General features: G+C 46.1%; 1 protein-coding gene across 5 annotated transcripts in view; it reads left to right on the top strand.

Moving 5' to 3' along the window:
* The first annotated feature begins 228 nt into the window (after positions 1 to 228).
* The window catches only part of LOC115308201 (la-related protein 1B), an 85,748-nt gene continuing 63,454 nt past the window's right edge, over positions 229 to 22,522 (top strand). For 4 of the 5 annotated variants that reach the window (XM_042289861.1, XM_042289859.1, XM_042289860.1 and 1 more), the window contains exon 1: positions 229 to 801. In XM_042289861.1, coding sequence (XP_042145795.1) covers positions 306 to 801 — 496 coding nt within the window. In that variant the 5' untranslated portion in view covers positions 229 to 305. The remainder of the gene's footprint in view (positions 802 to 22,522) is intronic. The other variant, XM_042289858.1, reaches the window with a different exon arrangement.

Raw genomic sequence — 22,522 nt, 5'->3', positions numbered from 1 at the left:
GGCTAGCTAGGGGGCGCTGAGGGGATCTACTAGTGATGACGTTTAGAGGAGGAAACGCGCAGGCCTTGTGTTCTAGGTGGTATTGTTACAGGGTACGAAAACTGCTCCTCTTTCCCTCTCTTCTCCTCCGCGCTGAGAAAGAGAGAACAGAAAAAAAAAAAAAAAAAAGAGGAGATTCGAAAAAGAGAGAGGAGGAAAAAAAAAAATAACGCATTGAACGCGAGCAACGCCAGACGCCAGCAAAACGCTCTTTGAGAAAAAAGCGCCGCGGGTGTTGGTTTGGGAAAGCGTGCGTGTTTGCCGTCATGGCGGCGACGGTGGCTACTAACCACGCGGATCGTCAGCAGCACAACGTGTCCGACCTCAAGGCATCGAAAGAAAGCGCCGGCTCGTACGCGCAGGCCCTAGCGAACCCGAGGGCCGCCGAACCGACGCCGAACACCAACGGAGTGTGCGGCGCCAGCGACTCGGGGCAGGACGGCGAGGCGGCCGCGTCCAACGACGAGCTAGGCCTAAACCGCAATATGGTTCACGGCGGTCCGTCGGCCTCGACAAACGCCACAGTGCCCGCCCGCGACTCGACCCCAGTGAGTGCCGAGACGACGTCGTCGTCGAACGGCATCGGAGCCGCGGACCCGGCGGCGCACGGTGCCAGGCCCGCCCGAGCCAAGGATTTCGGTGACTCCGCGCTGCCCAAAGTGAACCCGTGGACTGTGAACAGAAACGCGGCGCATGTGATCAGCGGCAAAGCCTCGACGGAACCCGTGGATTTTGGTGGCACCGTCAAGCCGACGAGGCGAGGTGAGTGCTCACGCGTGCCCCGACGGGCCTTTGGGGTGCCGTGCACCAGCTTGCGCGAGTCGTCCGTTCACGTGCAAAGCGAACGCGTGGCAAAAGTGCTGCGCTAGCGATCCTACCCGTGGCTGGTCCGCCGTATCGAGCTCTCGTGGTTTGTCTTCTTTTTTGCTTTGTTCTTTTCTTGTCCGCGTGTTTTTAGGGGGGTTTGGTCGTCTAGTGGTTTTGCGCGAACGACGTTTTTGTTTCGAGAAGTCGGAGCAGACACCGTTTGAGCGTTGCCCCTATTGCACGGTGTGCGCTACATATGTTTGGGCTTGGGACTCTCCGATTAGCCCCTCTGGCTCGTGTGCTTTCTCTTTTCGTAGTTGCGTGGCGATGACATGTCTCCGATGGCAAGCGATCTATCCTTAACCCGCGGATCCGTGGACTTCGAGGTATTTGGTAATCGTTTCACCAGAAATCGAGAGTTCGTGCGCCCCGAGGAGGGCAGCCGAACCAAACGTCGAAACTTATCTAAAAAAAGAAAAGACAAAGTTTTTCCGGTATTTCCAAAAGTGTTGCCTGCCCCTTTTTGTTTCACGGACGTCGCTAACAGGCCGCTGGATCGCTTTCCAACAACTGTCATCCGATAGACATACATATGTTTTGTAGCAGGATTACACCTGACGAAATGGCACATCTCATATGCGTTCCTCACGCATCTTCAAAATAACAAAAACGAGACTGTGATTGGCTGATATGGTTGTTCCCGTTTTGAGCCATTGCCGTTTAACAAAAAAAAAAAAAAAAAAATCAGAATTTAACAAGTTTATTCCCCCCCCCCCCCCCCCCCCCCCCCCCCCCCCCCCCCCACAGACACACACATTCTCTGAAGTTGTGGTTGACTTTCTGCTTCCAGTTCCTGATAACCCCGAATAAAACAACAACGCTATTTTCTGTGCACTTCCGCAGATTTTATTCATCACTTTAGAGTGCACACAAAAGATACCAGCTAAGCAGTTGCACTCCACTAATCGAATTCTGCGTCCAGTGGGGACGGGCCACCACATGCAAACTGACTGCCAGCTATCTAAACGTTGGTGAAACTTTGTGAAACTAATTTGACTAGCTACATCTCTTGCATACAGTAAGAATATACGTCACACCTGTGGTTAGTGTTACACAAGTGCGTTGCGACAGTTCTTCGTCTGGAAAGAACCACTCGCCAATGATCGGCTCTCGAGCAGTGCAACAGATAGTAATGCCAAGCACAGTTTTGGCACGTGAAGGTGCGGACACGTCACTTGGATACACCGAACTATGTGTTTTACTCTAGGCTGACACGTCGGTTGGATACGCCAAGCTACTTGGGCTGTAGGGCCATTTTCGCTCTCGTTTGTAGTCAGGGTTCGAAATTGTTGACCGAAGCTCATTCATAACTGTTGCCTCGAAACACATTTTGTGGTTGAATGCAACGCTTACGACGTTATGAAAGCACAATCAAACATATGGGGAGGTAGCGGTCTAATTCGGAAGTGCACACAACGGTTTGGTCGCAGCTGCGGCTCGTTTTGTCGAGCGTGGCCGTCTGCTGGGACAAAGGTGTAGATTCGAGGCTGCAAACAGCGCCTTGACTCTTTTAGCTCGCTAGACTCGGCGTCGCCTATCCTGTGCCACGTTGTCGAGGTTAGCGTACCTTCTGCAGTGGTCCAACTCTGTCAGAGCTAGTTGTGCACATGCTTGCGAACGAGACGCAAGACGAAGCCGCATGCTTTTGCAGTGGTGCGGGGCTGGAGCACACCGTGGAAGTCATGCTAGCCTCGACAGTCCGACGAAAAATAGTCTATACCGAGCGTGGAACACCGAGAAAGCAAAAGCACCGGGCCACGTCACGTATAGTGGAAGTCCCATTTGCTCGCGGTCTGTGCTTTGCGCGGGTGAAGGCGGCCTTTTGGAGAAGGATCTAAAGGTCACTTCGCAGCTTGTTGCACCCGATTTGTTTTGCACGTCTTTTGCCCCCGTGCAAAGCTGCCTAGAAAGACGGCGAAAGGTTGGTCGGAGCATTCCGTCCTTGAAGAATGAGGCACGAAGATGGAGGTTCAGAAGGATTGCACGGTTCTATGTTGGACATAGAATGGCTTGTTTGTACAACGAGATTCCTCAATTGTACAACGTTGGATTCAAAATTTAATTATGTCGCAGGAGGCTGGTTGGCCCCGACGGGCCACTGGTGTGTCCGCCGTAGAAAGGGAATTTTGTCGGTGCAGTACTGCAGTGATCGAAGTGCCGCGCCATTTGTGCCATCAACGAAAGTACGCTACCTCTTGTGTCAAAGCCCCTTTCTTGTTTAAATTTGTGCCATACCAATGCCAACGTCAGCTTCACCAAAGAAAAAAATATATACATATATATATACTATTATTGATTGATCTTAATATTCAGAAAAGTAGAAGAAAAACAATAATGGAAGAGATGTATATTTAAAGGCTTACCGTATAGTGTGTCCCGTCTTAGGTGATGGCAGCTACTGTAATAAGACTTACCCCGGGGTCTTTCACTTCTGGTGATATCACTCGATTATCGTGTCCGCCATATGGCGTAGCTACAGTGTACCGTGGCTCTTTCGCCGCTCACGTTAACCTTCACGGCTTCACACCAGCGCACGTGCGCGTTGAGCTTCACCGCTTTGCATCTGAGTCCTAGGAGAAGCGGTTCACATGGGGAAGGAAAGGGCTGGGGGGGGGGGGGGGGGGGGGGGGGGGGTGATTGATTCGGAAACTACGCTGAGTACTATTACAGGTCGGCCTTCTTTGGTCTTGTCTTTGGGGTGACCTCTAATTTTAAAAGGATGTGCCAAGAAAAGGGACAAAATGGAGGTCTCTGTTTGAATAAATACGGTAGTCAAGGCAGTTCTCGTGCAGCAGTCAGTCGAAAGGGCAGCGAACATCGACTCAACTCGGGTTCGAACGCCGCTAAAGCGCACTGCCACTTTTAAGTCACAAATGTAGATTTTCATATTATTTGCGGGTTGTTTTTGTAGTTTATTATATTAGAATGTTCGGCCTTCAGAAATCTTGCCAGGACATATTTTTATCTATAGACAATCTTTGCCAACATTTTGCGGGAATTTACGAGCTAAATTAACTACCGAGTGTAAAAGTGGGGAGGAGATAGGGGCTTTATCTCAACTTAAGTGTTGCTCTATGCCTCATTTTTCAACTATTTTTCTTTTAATACTTGGAAGACTATTTAAAAAAAAAAAGTTTAAATACCTTACAGTATGGAGCTTACTCTTACCTCAGCCTTATTTCTTAAAAAGATGGCCGTGTGATTCTTTCGCATATATTCTTGCTACAAAATATAATAAGGGATATTCTTCAGTATCAGATAGGAACGCTCAATCATTTTCAAGTGACGTGCTTACAGACGTTGGCATCTGCTCCAAACCAATATATTACTTGCTGCAAAACCCGTTACAAAAGGTACAATACCATTTCCATCACTGAGTATTGCCGCCAGCCTGGGGTCTTCCGCTTGTATCATGCAGTGTAGACGCACGACCGTGCCGGCACGGTGCTCGTCCAGATCGAAATGTGCGGGAGTGGAGATTGAACCTAGGGTGCGCGAGTGTTGCACTGTGAGCTTTTGCTCCATGGATCCCAAGGTGCTGTGCGCTAACACCATCAACCATCGATACCCCCAACAACTTTAGAATTGCAGCGGGAGTGCAAACGTCTTGTCGACTGGATCCGCATCTCCTGCAGAGTCGTCTTGAAACAATGGATTTTCGTGGTTCCTTGGATACTCGAAGGAGGAACCTCGCCGTGCCTTCGAAGCATTCCTTTCGGGAAGATGTGTGGAAGCTCCGACTGTGCCGTTTCATGTTCTCTGAAAGTGTACGTTATGATTGCGTCACACGCATTCTTCGTACCTAGGAGATCTTTTTGCTAGATCCCAGGCAGGACAAGAAAACGAGTCCTTCCGAACAAATATGCGACGGGACATGCGTGCAAACCGAAGGGGAAAAAAAGAAGTCGCAAGGATTCTGTCGCCCAGATAACGATGAGCATTTTGCATCGCAAGTATGCTACCGCAGGACTGCCGTTTGGAGCGGGGAGCGGAGCCAGGTGGCAGCCTGCCAAATGCAAACCAGCGTCGCGCTCGACAGAATGACCTAAAAGCCAAGGCGGCACCTTTCGGATGATTCGCTTACTCGATACGGGTAATCCTGTAAGGCATTGTGTTTCTGAACCGCCCTGACGGAACGTCGGCAAGCCGACTGCGGTAGTGCTTTTGGACGCTCTCTGTTTGGGGTCCATGCCGTTTCCTAATAATAATGGACCGGACCACGTGTCTTTATTTGGTTCCAGCATGTGCACGAGAAGTGTCCAATCCACGAAGGCGAGAGTGAACCTTCTCCGAACATTTTAACATCGTTTGCAGGATCAAGGTACCTGAAATAGTGTTTTTCAATTAGCCTACCGTGGGCTAGGTAGGGTAGGGATGTCTGGATTTGTAAGGTCAGCAGATTGCTGAGCATGTCTCTGGACTTTTGGGTGAGATGCGGAGTCTCTGTTCTTGTTCCCACCACAGAAGGTGCAGCAACGGATAGTTTCTAAAATTCATTAAGATCATCTGGCGGGATACCTGGTTGTACATATTGAGGTGTTAAAGTGCAAAATCACGACGAAGGAAATACAAAGGGGAAGGTGGCAATACTCCCGAAAGAGAATGAGTTGCAAATGTTATCGAAACACAAAAGAGAAAGAGAAGAAAGATTCCTCAAAAGTGTATGTTAGACATAAAGTAAACCCCATTTACATCATTAAAGAGGAAATTACTAAGGCTACTTAGTTTCTAGTAATGCATTACTGAAAATAAATAAATAAATAATGTAAATATTTGAAAAAGAAAAAAAAAGGCATGGAAATGTGTAAAACAGAAATGCTGATAAAAATAAAGGTGATGTTTGTAAAGAGTAAGAGCTATCAATCAATGGCTCAATCAAAATTCTTTTTTTTTTCTCCATTCGGAGAGGGAAAACAGAAAAAAAGCGACAGAACAGTTGCTTGACATGTCTCCATCTCCCCTCAGCAGCAGCAGAGACAAAGCACAAAACACAGTTAACACACAACAGGAAACAGCATATCTAATTATTCATTTAAAAAAAGGAAAGCAATGAAAATGACCACACGTCATGCACTTACACTAACGTTGGAGGCTCAGCAAAAAATGAAAGCAAATAATTGTTGATCATAGACAAAATATCTATGTTTAATTCCTTCAAACAAATTACGGGGAAGGATACTTCGCAGCATCCGATTTCCATGATTAGTACTGGAGTGCGGCACTAACCACGTATCTGTGCTGCGTGTATCATAAATCGTTTTTCTAATTGTAAGCTGGGAAACGATAAGTGGGTGTCTTTGTGATGAAAAGACTCTTTATAGGTGATGCAAGCTTTATAGTTATAGTAGTTCGGAATCTCTACAGCATGGAAATTTTTACACAGTGGCTTTGTATATGAGCATTGTATGCAAGTATGGCAGATAATATGCACAAATTTTTTTTGCAGAATTGGTATCTGCTTGAGATTTTTGGACGCGGTGTTCCACCCAAACTAAAAAGTCATAGCAGCCCAGAGCTCTTCAAAACGTGAGACTGAGGTATTAAAGCCCTTGTGTCGTGTCAGTTTACATCATAACGCTTTTTTCTGTCTTCCTTGTCGTTTTGCACTTTAACATCTCAAAACTCTGAAATTCAGTCTGGCCTCCTTGATTACTATAATTATCAAATTCCAAAGAGGAGGTTAGTAGATAAGGGGAAAAGGTCAAGACTAGTGTGATATTACATGAAATGGGTGGATGACACGGTGTAATGAGAGACGGAATTTGGAGCAAAATTTAAAGAAGAGGGGTGCAAATTTTTCTAGGCTAGGTGGCATAGTCAATCACTCAATACACCTAGGACTAACTGATATGGATGATTCACAGTGGGCAGGTAGGCAAAGTGCATAGGTGTTTGAACACTCAAAGTTTGAGTGTTCAAACACTCAAACTTCGAGTGTTTGAACACTCAAAGGGCGGGCGACTTGGGGACCGGGAGTTCTGGAAAATTTGATAACTGACCTGCGACGGTCTTGAGGAGGGGAAAAAGGGTTAGAAAAACTGCAAATATTCTTATTTATTTATTTCCGAGCTATAGCTGGCGATTAAACAAACTTCGACATGCTGTGTTGAGATTGCGGTACTGCACGTGCAATTAGAAAATCAACCAGTTTCAGAATTATTCCGCCGGCACAAAATTTTGTGATACTTGGTGTAGTCGTTACCTATGGGGTTAATTATTCCTGGGACAAATGTTTCGTGATAATTTTCAAATTGGCGAAATTAGGTTTTGAGGCATTTAGGTCTTTATCAAAACAAAGTTGTTTACCGAATACTCCGTTCCATGTAACTTCGCAGACGGCAAAGGCGACCCAGTACGAGCTGTCAGAGCCAGCGTGTCCCTCCAGGCTGATTGCCGCATTCCTGCGGCTTCCATGGCCATCGTGTATAAGAAAACTCTGCAACCTAAAGGCAAAAGTAATTTAGGTAATCTAAAAAAAAGAAAATCTTTATTAAAGGGCAACTCCGGTTCATACTTCCGATTTTGGAATTATGACTGTTTTTAGTGCAGTCAGCATCCCTGAATTGCAAGGTGTAATTTTTTTCTTGTTATTGTGCATAGTTTTAAAGATATTGACACCTCAAAGTTTTGTTTACGGCGCGGCCAACAAAACCGAAACTTGCCACTCGAGGCCCCAGCAACACTGGAAATCAGCCGCTATGTGAACAAGACGTCGGGATCGTTCTCATTCAACGAATATGCTGGCCGAGTGGCACCTACCTCTCTTGCGCTAGCCGTCTAAAGATAGGAGGTAAGCTGATTTTGTTTTAATTCTGTACATGTGGTAGTTATCCAGCATATGTAGCATGAGTTAGTGCGTATACCCAAAAGCTAGGGACTGGAAAACTCGTGAACTTGTTCGGTGCCGTACTCGGCGGCCGCCGCCGTGCGTGTGGTCTTCCGTACTCGTCGCTAGGCCTAAATTGTCATCGGGGCTCCGTGGATGAAAGCGGCGTTGCTCTACGCCACTGACGTACAGTACTGGGGGCCTTCTCGCTTTCACGCTGCGGGTCAGTCCCAGACACGGAGTTTTGAAGCTCTCCGACGTGGGCAGCAGTGCCCGAGCACATGTGTGCTGGGCTGTACACGTCTGTTTTTTCGTTCTTTTTTCCTCGGGCGCATAAAAAACGAAATCCAAATTCCACTCGTTGAACAGCGTTCACCCACACCTTTTCCAATTTCCGGTCCGTTGGAAACTTGTTAAAAAGCACCTCCGGATTTGCAGCGGGTTGTTCGAGCAGCCCACAGCGCTACAAGGTGTACTCGGCATCTTTCGAGGAACAGCTGGGCAGTCTTGGGCGCACCGAGTTGTTCGTTAAAACGAGTCTTGAAGTCCTCACAAGCAAATAGACAAAATGCTATACCGAAGCTACACAAGCTACAGATAAAAGCAACGGCTAAACACGCCAATCACAAGCCGAAGTAGCAGTGGTAGCGGCTCAAAGAAGCGCACTCCGCGCAACGCCCGGACCGGAGGAAAAAAAGAGAACGATACTGACGTCACGGCCCAATGTTGCTTTAGCGATCGGCAACCCGCTGGCCGCCCCCTAAGGAGCAGCGGCTCGCGGCGGGTCACATTTTTATTATTGGCATTAGTTGAGAATGCGGCATCCCACAGACGTAATATTTTGGCTGGAGTCGTATTTTGTGTCACTACAGCGATACCAGTAATTTATTTCGTTTTGAATTTTGGCCGGAGTTGCCCTTTAATGCAGTGATGTGATTGCTGCGCCAAACTGTGCCAAGGGGCTAACCCTGATACATCCTGCTACATTTTGCCAAAATATAAGGGATCTGCGCAAAGCCTGCGCCAAAGGACCAATTTCGGTTGCCTTTCAAAACCGAAACAAACCTGAGTACCTTAATTGAGCAAGCGTGAGCTAGGTGGCGCAATCGGCCGCCCGACACAAAGTACCCTGCGTGAATCGTCCATCCGGTCTTGCATGGTTTTTCTCTTCATCTCTTGTTTCGCGCTCTCGTCGTCTTGTAGGTTTTGTCTTGCGTCGTTTTAAAATTTTTTTTCAATGATAGATGCAAGCGTTCGCGGACGCTCCGGCGCTAGCACGCCGGGTACCAGTCATGCTGTGAAACTAAACGTTTTTGCGCGGCGGAAGTTACTTTGCGGGCTGAAACACTCGCTCCTCAAAGAAATGGCCATGGGAAAACTGTATTTGGTTCCTGCCTACCAGTACCAGTCACCGTGGTCGCATGACGTCAGGTGTTGCCGTCCCCACGTCGCTGCAAATATGGTGCTTTCTAAATTGAAACGTAAGGACCACCGCAAGGTCATCAACATTCTTGTTCTTGTTTAAATCATACGCTACTACAAAAATTCCTTTTTAATTCAAAGACTGCTGTGCCGAAGTATTGATTACCTAGGTTTCTCTCGGTAGGCCTTCTTTTGAAAGGGACCCGGGTACATGAAAAATCTGCCTCAAAAGAAGGTTGGTCAAGAGAAGTGAGCTATAGCAAAGAAGGTAATGTCTGCACGCTGAACCCACACCGCGCGCTTGTTTGTCTCTAGTTCGGTCGTTGCACAAAGTGCTTCAAGAACTTTTTGACCCTTGCCAGGCTGGCAGGCGAGGTACAAGCTAAACACACAGAAAAAAAAAATGTCAGGGTCAACCTTATGCTGTGATATTTACTACTAAGCTGGTCATTTTCAAATTAATTTTAATATGTGTAGTTTGGTTCATATTTATCTATAGCGGGTTTATATATGTGTATAATTTAACTGAAGCATTGCAAAATGTGTCATGTCATTGGCATTTTAGTTACATGTTGAAAGACTTCCCTGGTGGTCTAACTTGACCATAATTGGTTTATTGCGGCGAGCAAAGTGCCCTTATTTGTCCAGCAGTTAAAACTAATATTTTTTTATTTTTCTAAGAATATCTGCTTCAATAGCCACTTTTGCTGCTCCAAAACAATGTTTTGGCTGCCCCAAAGGCAACTTTTGCTGCTCCAAAACACTGTTTTGGCTGCTACGAAAGGTGCTCCAAAATGGCTTAGGCCAATCACACCACTGTTAATGCAATTATCCGAAAGTTATTAAAATAATTGACCTAAATACCCAGAGGGAAGGACGAGAAAATGTTTGCCGAGGGGCCCTGCGGAGCTTCTACACCGCATCATGGGGACGTCGCCGTTGAGGGTCGGATCTGGGGTGAAGCAGACGATGTCACTGGGCCGTGTCCCAACGTCGTGGTCGCCACCATCGTGCGTGTCAGTCGTTGCCAGCTCTTTTCGCGAAAGTCTCCTCCCAGTTAGCAATGCCTGGTGCCCATTCTCCCGGCCACCTTCCCATCTCTGGGAGGCGGGGTCCATGGACAAACGCCGCCACCGTCGTCGTTATTGTCTTCCATTTAAGTCCCAAGTACTGAGTGCGGGCACTCGGACAGGCAAAGGTGCCGTCTTCGCCGCGACCCAGTGGGGCCGAGGAGGCCCCGCAAGTTCAAACTCAATTAAGTTGTTGTCGTCGCCCGTTTTTATTTTTTTTTTTTGTATTGTTTTGTTTTTTTTTTGTTGACCAGGTGCCTTGGGAGTCGAGGAAGACGACGGCGGCGGCGTTCATCCCTAAACTGTTTTTGGGGGGAAAGGAGAGGGGAGCAGATAACTAATTAGAAACAGCTAGCTGCAGGGAAACAAACTCGAGTCCACATGTTAGAAAAAGGAGAAAGGTGCGGCGAGGGAGCCGACAATGGCATTCTTCGACGCGCTGCCACAACCACGCCACGACCTTCAGCTTGCAGCCTTTAATCGTCGTCGTCCCTTTCCTCCGCTACATTGTCCAGACGAAGTTCTGTATAGGGACGCCGTCACCGTGAAACCGGGGAGCGCAAATCAAAGTCGGCGAAAGCCTTTTTTGCCTTCCCCAAACAGGTCGTGTCGTGGCGTGCCCCTGGGGCCGGCGTCGAGACAAAAGGATCTCCCCCATTTGGGAAAGCAGCGTAGGATAGAAGAGAAGACCTGAGAGACATTTGCTGCTTTGTGAACGGATGTATGCCCCGTTTCAGCTTACGACGGGCCGCGGCGGACCCTACGAGCCATCCCAGCGTCGTGCGAGTGTCACGTGACCTTCAACAGTGACGCACGAGGAACAAAGTCACGAGATACTTTCACTGTGCTGGATATGCTGGAATGGCTCGTAGAGTCAGCAAAATGAAACGGGGTTCAGCTGCAAAAAAGGCGAGAGTAAACACAAAAAAAAGACAGAAGGTGGCCCTGGCCCCTCCCTCACCCCCCTGCAATTTTATTGATTTTTTTTTATTTATTTCCCCCAGTCTTTTCTTTTGTGCCCTTTGGCCGTGGCCATGTATAGTATAGCCCTGTTTTTAACTGCTGTTTTTTTATAGCAATGATGTTGTGAGGTTATCGCACTTTTTCCCCCTTTTCTTCAAACTTGAATGACGAAGGCGTTAGCATTTTCGTCCCAACATTTTTGAAAATGTGCCCCTGGAGGCATTGTCAGGCATTGTGCTGCACGTTGCTCATTTTCAGAAGTGAGAGAGAGAAAGAAATATTGTTTTCTTCGTCCCTCTTTTTTCTTTTCCCTGTAAGTCATTTTTGTTGCCGGTGGCACGGTGGCATACTGTCGCCGTGTCACCTCCCCATCAAGACACACACATGCATGCCTGCACATTGCACACCCTCGAAGGAATGCGCAATCTGTACAAGCGAGTGCATGCATCCACAATATGGATGACAAGGTTCGCTTTAGGGCTGCTTTCCCAAAACAATTTCTCGGAGACCATTGCGAAAATTGGCGGTATTTTTTTACATACCGTATTTTTGGATGCATAAGGCACACCTTTTTTTTTTTTTTTAAATTTTCGGCGCTGTGTTTTATACACAGTTTCGTCTTATATACTAATTTTTACTTCGAAACTTGCGAAAGGGGGGGGGGGGGGGGGGGGCGGTGCGTCTTATATATAACTATGCGTTTCATGCGTAAGACACACTTTTTTTGCACAATTTTCGGCGATGCGTCTTATACACCAGAAAATACGGTAGTTTTTTTCGGTTGTACACAGCAGGTGGGGGCAATTTCGAACCTTGCAGGTCTTTTGTTAGAAATTTGAACCCGTCGCAACGTTTCCCTTTCTTTTCAACTTTGGCAGGTGGTTTTGTTCAATGTTGTTTGCCGTTTTAATTTTTCATTCCTTTTCAGTATGTGGGTTGGGTCGCAAAAACAAAACAAAGACAACTGTCGGGTGATAATGCAAATAACGCACGCCGTTCACCCTTGTCGGTGGCAGGCAGCTGATAAAACCCGTTCGCTCTGCTGACGTCTAACTCCTGGCTACCTCAGTTGGTAGAGCTCTCTAAAAATGGAGAGGTCCCTGGTTCGATACCAGGACCAGGCGGATTTTTTCGGTCGCGCTCCAGTCATCTGTTTTGGCGATTCCCGCACCTGGCAATAGCTCTCTCTGTCCCCTCAATGGATTTCAACAATTGAAATCTACATCAATTATGTACGTGCTGGTGCGGTCGAACACAGTATTTCTGCCTGCTTGTTTTGTATAGTTTTTTTTTTTTTGTTATTGCCTGGGGGGCAAGTGAAGAAGGAATACATGCAAGCTGTAGATGACTCCCGATGAAATATAAGAGTGGAGATGAGAGGTGACTTTCATCAGAAGATATTCGAAACCTAGAACTTTAAAACACAACTTCTCCCTAAACAATGTTTTAAATTATTAAATAAAAGAAAAATACTTGGCAATTTCACCGCACCTGCTTATTGTCCCCGCAACACTTATTAAAATAACATTTGAAAAACCTCACCCACTCATTTCAGATTAGCAGGTCTCAAATGCTTATCCATTACATCATTGGTTCTCAACCATTAATGTTTTGTGGACCCCTTGTGGGTCGGCGGAAATGATGGAGGACCCGGTTCGTGGTAAAGGGAGGGGAAAGGTATATGTTAAATATAATAATGATTTAATAATTGGATATAATTAAGGGGTAGTGTGAAGACTTCTCTTGTTGACATACACACTAGAAAACGCGCCCAAAAACTGAAACATTTCTTCTCGATCTGAAAAAAAGACAACTTTTATTTATTATAATGCAATTAAATGCAAAGGGGCAAGCGAGCTGGACAAGAATGATGAAAATAATCCCTGGAGAACTTTTATTGCCAGGCTTTACTGATGAGGCACGGCTTTGCGGACCCCTAAAATGCCTTCGTGGACCCACAAATGCCTTTGCAGACCCCATTTGAGAACCACTCCATTAGATACACATTTATTGAATAAAAATGAAGCTCATGAAATATACTGGGGGAATCTGAGGTGGCAAAGACGTTTCAAACAAATGTTGGTGTAGGTAGGTACAGAGGCATAATAAGGTGGTGCCTTTGTTCAGTTAAAGCAGTGGTCTCAAACTCATTTGGGTGTGGGGGCCAGATAGCGCACACCGGGAAGGTCGAGGGCCAACATAAGAGGGGGGGGGGGGAGGGGGCGGTCGAAAGATTTGAAAGAGAAGAGACCTCATACTCTATGCTTCTTGTAAACTCACAGTTTTGCCAGTCACACCTTTAGGTTTGATTTGTTTATTTGACTATACTTTCGACCGTGACCTGATGTGATAAAGGAATTAAAATGACACCGCCCTGTCGACGTTCTGCCGTTTTTAATAGAACAAGAGAGCAAGTACACCGTCGTTCCCGTTGCTCAAGTCAGTCAGGAATTAATCAACCTTAACATTACTCTAAAAAGAAATTTTGGCAGTTATTGCTTTCCTGGAGATTTTCATTACAACACTCTGAGTATGCACTTGTCTTTTAATGACTATTTTTTTTTTAGGCAAGAATTTTGGGTTTGTAGCTTTATTTATGGCAGTTGCTCCTGCTGATCGGGAGTTTGCGCAGCTGAGATTCATCCTTCAATGAATAGCTTGCGCTTGCAGCCTAAAGCGGAATTGTTGTACGTTACAAAAACCTGGGAGGCAAGGAATAAAGCGAAACAAAGGGCGAATTCAACTTCAACTTCAGCTTTATTGTTTCTCTCCAGGGGAGAGGCGGAGGAAGAAAAAAAGCAGACTGTTGTCGCTTGACAGAGCTTCTCCTCCCCACCAGCAACGAGAGAAACTATTTTACATACTAGTGACCCGTAGAACAAGGTTTACATAGGTTTACACACAACATTAAAAAAAAATCTGACATACATTACAAACATTTTTTGCAGGTCGGAGGTCCCATCAAGAATAGGCACAAATAACACTAGAGAAACAATGAACGAATATCCTTTCTGCTCAAACTCATCAAGTACGTGCCCAGTCTATCTGTACTATTTATAACATTAGGCAACGAATACTGTAACATCTGTAGGCTGTAGGCTGTAGCCTCTTCTCGAGCGAGTCGTTTACCATGTGTCAACACAACGGCCTGCATGTGCAGGCACTCTCCCCTTCATATTGGTGATTGATAGAAAAACAAGTTGATTTTGCCTTACAGACGTTTGATATGTTAGAAGAAGTTTATAATTATAAGGCTCTGTAATTGGAACTATATGAAGGTTTTTGAAAAGTTGTAATGTGTGAGCGTTGAGCTCCGCATTGCACATAATTCGAATTATCCTCTTCTGGAGAACATGCAAGTGATGCATATTTGTAGCCGTTGTGCTACCCCAAACAAGGAAACAGTAATTATAGCAAGAGTAAAAGAGGGAGTTATGAAGTTATGAACACAGATAAGTCTAAACTATTAGAATACGTTAAAAGAGCAGAGCTACTTTTCGATCGAAAAGCAATGGACAAGATGAGACCACTATGGCAAATGCCAATTCTAGTGCTCGAGGCATGGGAACCGGGACTCGTAGCCGGTTGGGCCGGCGGGCCACTTCCAAGCGTGCGGCCCGTGGGCCGCGTGTTTGAGACCCTTGAGTTAAAGTATAGAAATATGATTTGTTCACTTAGTAAAGGAGCATGGGAACAAAATAACTTTTTCTATACTTCGATCGCATGCAAACAACAAATGATTTTTGGGTCACTTCCGCGTTTATTTTGACAAACTGAGGAGGATATCTAAGTAAATTTTGCTTATTTTCTATTACACATTTTTTGCATTCTTTATAAGTGCCACAGTGGCATAATATTCCAATTGATTATTTTGCAAAAGAAGGCTCAGCGTGGATTCATTAATAGGAAAAAAAAAGACAATCGTCTGTTTTTTGTTTTGCTTTTTACTTGAGGGAGTTTGTATTTTTATTCAATGAATTCACTCTGCTGAACCTTATTTTTACTGCAATTCTGGTATCTTTTCTTCTTTTTTTTTTTTTGCACTTGGGACCAGTTGTTGGAACCCTTGTTTTTTTACACCCGCCTTAAGTGTTACAGAACAAAGTACTACAAATCTATGCTGCTAGCCATAATGAGATATACACCAACTTATGTTTACAAACAAACCAGAGCGCCCCTAGCGGACGCCACCGGCGCCGCACATGCGCGATGCGGGTGTGGGCAAGAAGCTCGCCGTCGCCCATAAACAAACCATTGACATGCGACGTTATCGGCGTCTGTGTGAGTCCCCCTGTCCTATTTCGCGCTGGACTTGTTGAATTTACGTCTTCCTGGGCAATGTCTGACTACTTGAGCGGCGTCAGCGAAATTAACGCTGCTCGTTGCTTACAAAACTTTGCGTGAATAATGTGACATGCGGCAATTCATACTGCGTGGACGCCTCAGAATGTACGCTAAAGTCTGATTTGCATGATGAGATTTTGCTCGCAATTTTTGGTCGCGACGTCGCTCAAGCTGCAAAAGCGTGAGCCGCAGCTGAGATGGTCGACGTTGACACTGAAAATCTCAAGCAGAATCGGACCAGGTGATTCAGGCATAACAAGTTGGTGATGGCCACTGGCAACAATGATTAACACATCCTTGTATCTACTGTTTACATCCAGCCTCTTGCCAACCTTCAAACTTAAGTCTTTTGAGGCCTGCGCTTACTTCTTATTGCAAGTACCAGGCCCACGTTTGGTCTATGGGCTGGTGTCGTCTAAAAGAGCAGACGACAAGCAGAAACGTTTGAAAGAGCAGATGACAGTTTGAACGATCAGGCGGCCGTTTGAACTTGAAGACACACTGAACCTAGTCCGCAGGGGGTCCGTATAACTTGACAGTTTTGCGGCGTTCATGTTGGAACATAACAAATAAATCTGATGACCACAGGTATCCGTGAATTCAACCCAAAGTGCTTCCCGCCCAAGCAATCGTGGTCCGGCGGCGTTTGGTTTTCCCTTTTCACGGCACATATCCATGTTTTCGGACAAACCGAGCACATGAAAAGTGACCTTCAAACCTTTCTCGGCCCTTTTGGTACAGCCCCAGTCGCAGCGTTTCAATGAGAAGGCAGGTTTTTCTCAGGTTCCTTTCAAAACAATGCTGGAATACACGTCTCACATAGGGCCTTCCGCCCACAGGCTCGGACCAGAAGTGCGCCCGACGTGCCACCACCGCGCCGTGACGTAACAGAGATGAGTTCGTGGATAGCATGTTCTCAGAAATGTCGAACACTCCGATGATGATAGCGAGTGAAGTGAGCAGACTGAATTTCGGAAAGGTTCCAATCCATCAGGCAGAAATATATTTATTTTCTCTCAGTCACCAACTTTCAACGTCAAATAAAAAAATCAAAAGAAGAGTTTTTTTTCGGGGGAGGGGTTTGAATTCCAAAACCATTAACATTAAAATCGTTAACCGAACCGTCACCATTAAACGTTGCATGTTTTGAGCTAAACAGCCATCTTTATAAATATGAACGACCCAGCGGAGCCGGGAGGTACACAGCATGGTATCGCATAACGGTGAATGAAAATGAGTAATTTTTTATTTGTAGTTTCAAACAATCGATACTGCAATCTTGCATGCACCTCTCTTGTAGAAAAATATTTCACGACTTCAAGTGTGGAAATTGAGCACCTTAGATTTCCCCGATGAGGTCCGCCCTCGCTGGTTAGGAGGAGCTTGTCCTGGTCAGTGGAGGCACCGACAGCATTGTTCCAAAAATATATTAATAACATAAATAGGGTCCATATATACTCCGTACGCAAGATTTACGCCGTTTCACGTTTACCGAGACTAACTTGCGAATTCCTCGGGCTGTGGGACCGAGGTCTCGGTTGAATGTCAAAGGGTCTCCGGCTGGTCAAAATGAATCCTCAGTTCTCGTCTGGGGCGTGCCAGGATGGCCTTCGTTGGTTTGGCCCAAGAAAACTCCCATATTTGACTTTTCTTTCACACACCATTCGGTGAGACCTTGGTAAAAACGAAAACCTGTTGTGCTCTCGTAACATTTCCGTTTTACCGAGACGTGCGATTGTACCTGTCGTTCCGTAGGGCACCGATTTGACGTCTGATCGGTGCTTTATGGAACACGTCGGACCAGACGCAAAACGCTTCGTTCCACGGTAAATCGGGAAACAGCGAAAGCTACGATGGAATGGAAAGTTAGCTAATTGGTACATTGCTACGAAAGTAAAACCGTCGGAGAACGGGACAAGGGCGAGTCACATGGCAACACGTCGTCGGAGTGCCCCCCTCCTGCGGAGGGCTGTCGCAGTTGCAGGCTTCACTTTGTAGCGTTTGTTCTTCGTCAAGCTATGCTGAGACAGACTATTATCGCTAACATTGCATCGTGCACATCTGTGTGTGGGAGGAAAGTTCTGCCGGTCTAATCTCGCGTATTGCACCGATAACAATCGTGGGACAGAGACCACCCCCTTCTTTTTTCCTTTCCCCATGTGTGCGTGGAACACTTTCCTTCACGCTTTTCTTTTTTCCCAAGATAAATGTGAACTGGGACACTTTTCTGTTCTTTTTACGCGCAAAATGCTAAATATATATATATATATATATGTATATATATTTTTATATTGTGGTTAATATTTGTTTTTACTGCATTGTCTGGTTAACACTGACCTCGTTAACATGGATATCCCGCCATGTGGACAGTATTCGGGGTCAAACCGGGCACACGTTTTTGTTTCGTTGGCACCTCTCTCTCGCAGACAACTCGCATTATGGGCGCTCTTTTCGGGAGAGTGTCTACTTTATTGAGATATCGCTTTACTCCGCGATTCTATTTTCGGCAAACATAAAGGTGAATTGGGAATTTTTTTCCTCTATTGTAGATAATGTCTGCTTATTACTATGCGGTTGTACGATACAACTGAGTAACAGCCTTTTTCTTAATGTTACCATTTTTTCATGGAATATTTGAGAGCAATTAGGAGGTCATTTTGTCCCTCCTCCCCTTGCACTCTCCGAGCAGACTCTACGTCTACGCCCCGGTCATATTTAGGCTCCCAGAGCGGTGCCTTCGGTTAGTTTCACCGGCTGCGAACAGTGTAATGCCACACAAAGCAAAAGTAGTAATCGAGCGTTCTGCTGTGGAATGACGTCTGTGAAGAGAGAAAGCATTGGAATGACGTAGGTGCGACCGGTCTTTGTGCTTCTCACAATGGACTCTTCATGTTTGAGGTAGGCCGTGCAGGTCAATCTCCAGCTGTTCTTAAATCTGCGGACACGTGTTTATGGAGTGGGGGGCTTGCTTTCTTGTGGTTCTTCTGACAAGAAACAAAAATGCTGTAAGCAGTTCCTTTTTGCGAGGAAGGAAGTTTCGCAAAATCGGCAACTTGGAAAATCTTTGCAAAAAAATATGACTTCCACAAATGTATAACTGCATGGTTGTGAATACGAGCATATCCACGACCTCTCTATCCCGTCTCCCGCTCTCCCAGGAGTGTCCTGCCATTTCTTCCAGCAAACAAAAAAGCGTTTGTGACGCGGAGAGGTTCTTCCGTCTGCCGTGACAGATACGGGGCGGGGAGTGTGATGCACATGGGTGAAACTACGAAAGCCGAAGCCATAATGAAAGCGTTGGAACTCCGAAATCAAGGCGTTTTTACCTCTCCCCGGCGTTTACCTGCGCTCGTGTGAATCGTCTCATTTCTCGGTCGTTTTATAGAGTAATTTTAACGGATGCTGGATCTTCTCGGGAATTACGGAACGTGCATTGCCAAAAAATTGCTGCGGGGCGTGTTGTAAATCAATTATGACAAGAAACCCAGACCTTCGATATCACAATATGCCGTCCAATGAAAATCTTTGGGATGTCTGGTTATCACGGCAAGGCACCAGCAAACGGAGCCAGTTGCACCCAAGATCCAGGGCCGTTGTGGGATCACTGTAGACGACTACGTAAACATTGACAGCACAGCAAGCATGATACGATGTGCAAATACCAGCACCATATTTCTTTTTTTTTTTTTGAGGGGGACAACATTTTTGAAATTATAAATATGGACAATTTATTAGGAATAAAATAAAACCTAGGGGGGGGGGGGGGGGTTAAATTCAGGTTGAAGGGAATAAACACTGCGATAATCAGGCTTTTTCACTGTAGGCTCATACCATTCATGAATACTATAAAATGTGAAATGTCTCGGTATAATGGTAGATGGAAAGCTATTAATGATTGTAGGCATAACTTTTGAGCTTAGAAACACATTACGCTCTTCTGTACTCTGTCTGATTTATACCTCTGCTTTGTGCATGCTTTAATCGCAGTTTCTTGGTATGGAGGAACAGCAATGTTTCCCGTATTCATCTCTGAATTGCAGAAAAAGGTCATTCATCTTGTTGAGCAATCGAGGTATGACAACCACACAACCCCGTTATTTTAAAAATTAGGTATAATTAAAATAACAATTTTCTACAATTATAAATTTAATCTAGCGTGCAAAAAAAAAGACTTCGAACAATGGAGGTAGTAATTTGCTTCCACTTACCTCTGTGCAATTTAAAAGGGGCTTCGTATGCCATTTTCTGTCTCAGTGTGTGGACGGTCTCGTGCTTAAGGACGAACTGTGGTAATATCAGATGCTTAAACTTACCTTCCCTAAGGTCTTAAGTTAGTTTCCATAACTTAGGGACAGAGGGGCCATGCCAGGCATAGCAATACTTGGAAGTGACGCAGAACCGCCAGGGACGCTTGCCTCTTAAGTAGTGCCGCCGGTCGACATTGGAATCTGTGGTCACTGTTTCTGACCAGCCCCGCCACAATCGCTTCTCCGCATCCGGCAGCTTCCTCGGCGACTTGTTTGTTAGGGACCCCCGGCCCCGCAGTCCTTGGGCAGAATCTGTCACTCCACCCCCAAAGACGGACCAGAAATTCACGCTTCCGGTTTGCGCCCTCCACGAAGATCGAAGACGCCGCAGCAAGCGCATTCCCGACGTCCCACACCTCCATTGGCGAACGCGGCCAGACCAGAGGCATTCTCGTCTCGTCACGGCGTTTATCGGTGCTCGTGCGGGCAACCAAATGTCTCCGTCGTTTTTTGGTGGCATTTGAACTGTCGGAGTTTTCATCCGTGTTGCGAGGCACTCGACGTTTCAAAATTGTCGCGTGCCGCGCTGCAAGTTTAGTGCGGCGAGAAACCCCAATCTGCGATACCACGAGCCGCCGTCCGAAGAGAGCCTTCGGGACGCCCAATCGCGGTACATCTCGCTGCGAGACGGCGACAACGGGGGGTGCGGCCAACAGTGGTACCGACAATTTCTGTCAGAACCATCTTTGGTTGCAACCAATGCCTTTGAAGAAGCGTACCACACTTGTTCTTTCTTTACGCTAATTAATCCTGCATTAATTTTAGAAAGTGTACAGGAGCACGTCTGGTACGCCTCTGGATTGAGACCGGCCGATTGAAAAGAAATATAAATATCAACCGGCAGGCAACGAAGTACGGTGGTGCGGTCGTTTAGCGGGTAGAGCCAAGCGGGCGAGCGACTCTTTTTCGCCGATGAGCGCCACGGTGACATCTGTGGCACAAAGATCTATCGCCTTTACCGAATGGGAAGAGGCGAGCCACTCGCGCGGGAGCGAAGTGGTTCAAGCAGTCCTGGCACATCATATCAAGTCACAAAATATTTTGCACCTACGAAATATTCTCGACACAGACTTTCCGAAACTTGCGAAATAAAGCCGCATCGCACACACATCACGGCGCCGAATTGGCACTAGGAACGGTGCCGATGCGTTGCTGCCTCGAACTTAACTCAGCGCCGATGCAGCGGTGCATCGGCTTTGTATCACTAATATAGCGTGAAGTCAAACGCTGCATCAGTAAGGTCAGTGCTGTTTCCAGCGCTGATGTAATCCCATGCACGTATTGTGCCTGCGAAGATAAAGTCGTTAACGGTAAAGATTACAGTTCCTGGTATTTTTACTCCACATTTGCGAACCCCGACACTGGAAAATCCCGTCTTTTATCAACCAACTCGCTTACGCAGTGATCTCTTCTCTCATTATATATACTTTGTTTCATTTTAAGTGCAACCGCAGCCGACAAAAAAATCCCACGTGGTAAATGCGCCGTAATCTTGCGCTTTTTTCTGCGCGTGATTGGTTTAGATAGGAATGCCCAACCCACAAAAAAAAAAGAGAGCATTGTGAGGATGCATCTTTGGCACCGCTTAATTGTCTCCGTCGGATTGTGGAGTCGTCTGCAGTCAGGAAGTGAAACGGAGTTCATTTAGTGACCGCAAAATGTGCTTCACGTTCGTAAAATGTCAAACATGTATTTTTTTTTCTTTCTTTTACATGCTTATAACGAGGCTATTCCTCTTTTCCCCCCTCCACTCGTAACAAAAATGAAAAAAAAAAAACAATATAAATTCTCGTCCACTTCCAGGACAGACAATCAGTGAGTCGCGTCCCTTGTCCAGACAAAACACAACGATATCCTTTGTCAGTAGATAATATGCTTAGTAGTGTCCGGCAAAGTGGATTATCGACGGGGGCTGTAGCCTTACAATTATCGAGATTGAATAAGAAAACGGAGAAAGAAAAACAACCCCTGTAGCCACAAGTGACCCGGGAACTACATACAGTGCATATTGGCTTCAGTGACACCCTGTCAATATTTTTGTGTGCAAGAAAACACATTCTTTTGGTTTTTCATTTGCATCCCTGCTGCCAGCTTTTTTTTTTTTATTAACGGTTGCTTTACTTGCTTTGACGCTTGCATTGGTTTAGTCGCTTTTATTTTGAAAGGGTCTGTTTTTTGATCCTTGTAACGAGGGGTCCGTGTCCTTTCATCGAGGCGCGTTTGGGGGTGTTTCATGGGCGCTCGTTCCATCGACAGGTGCTCCTGCAACGATTTGTGAATCCCATTTTTTTTTTTTTACCGAATGCGTAATCAGATCTGCTAGCCACTAAAGAAAAAGGCTGGCGCCATATTTGCTGAGGTGTGTTTACCCAAGCCTTTGGCACTGCCCCAATAAACCTGGCGAGCTGTCGCAACGTTTGGTGTGAAAAAAGCAGAATTGTGTTCGACACAAAACGTCGCGAGGTGTGTCGATGAAACAGATGCAGGAAGCATTTCGACGAAAATACCGTCGACGAAACGATGAATGTTGACGACAGGATATGTTATTGTAATGTCGTTGTGGTTTTGTTATGATTTAGCCGTCGGCATGGTAACTTTTCGGCAGTGACTCGGCAGGTGGTGCTGCGGGTGCATTCGCACATCGGCTGCTTTGGTGTCTTACGTTTGTCTCCCGTTGTAATCTG

Source organism: Ixodes scapularis, unplaced genomic scaffold (genome assembly GCF_016920785.2).
Source record: "Ixodes scapularis isolate PalLabHiFi unplaced genomic scaffold, ASM1692078v2 PGA_scaffold13__105_contigs__length_92229423, whole genome shotgun sequence".
NCBI lineage: Eukaryota > Metazoa > Arthropoda > Arachnida > Ixodida > Ixodidae > Ixodes > Ixodes scapularis.
Note: the sequence above shows the minus strand (reverse complement) of the source record. Positions and strands in the feature narration are given on the sequence as shown.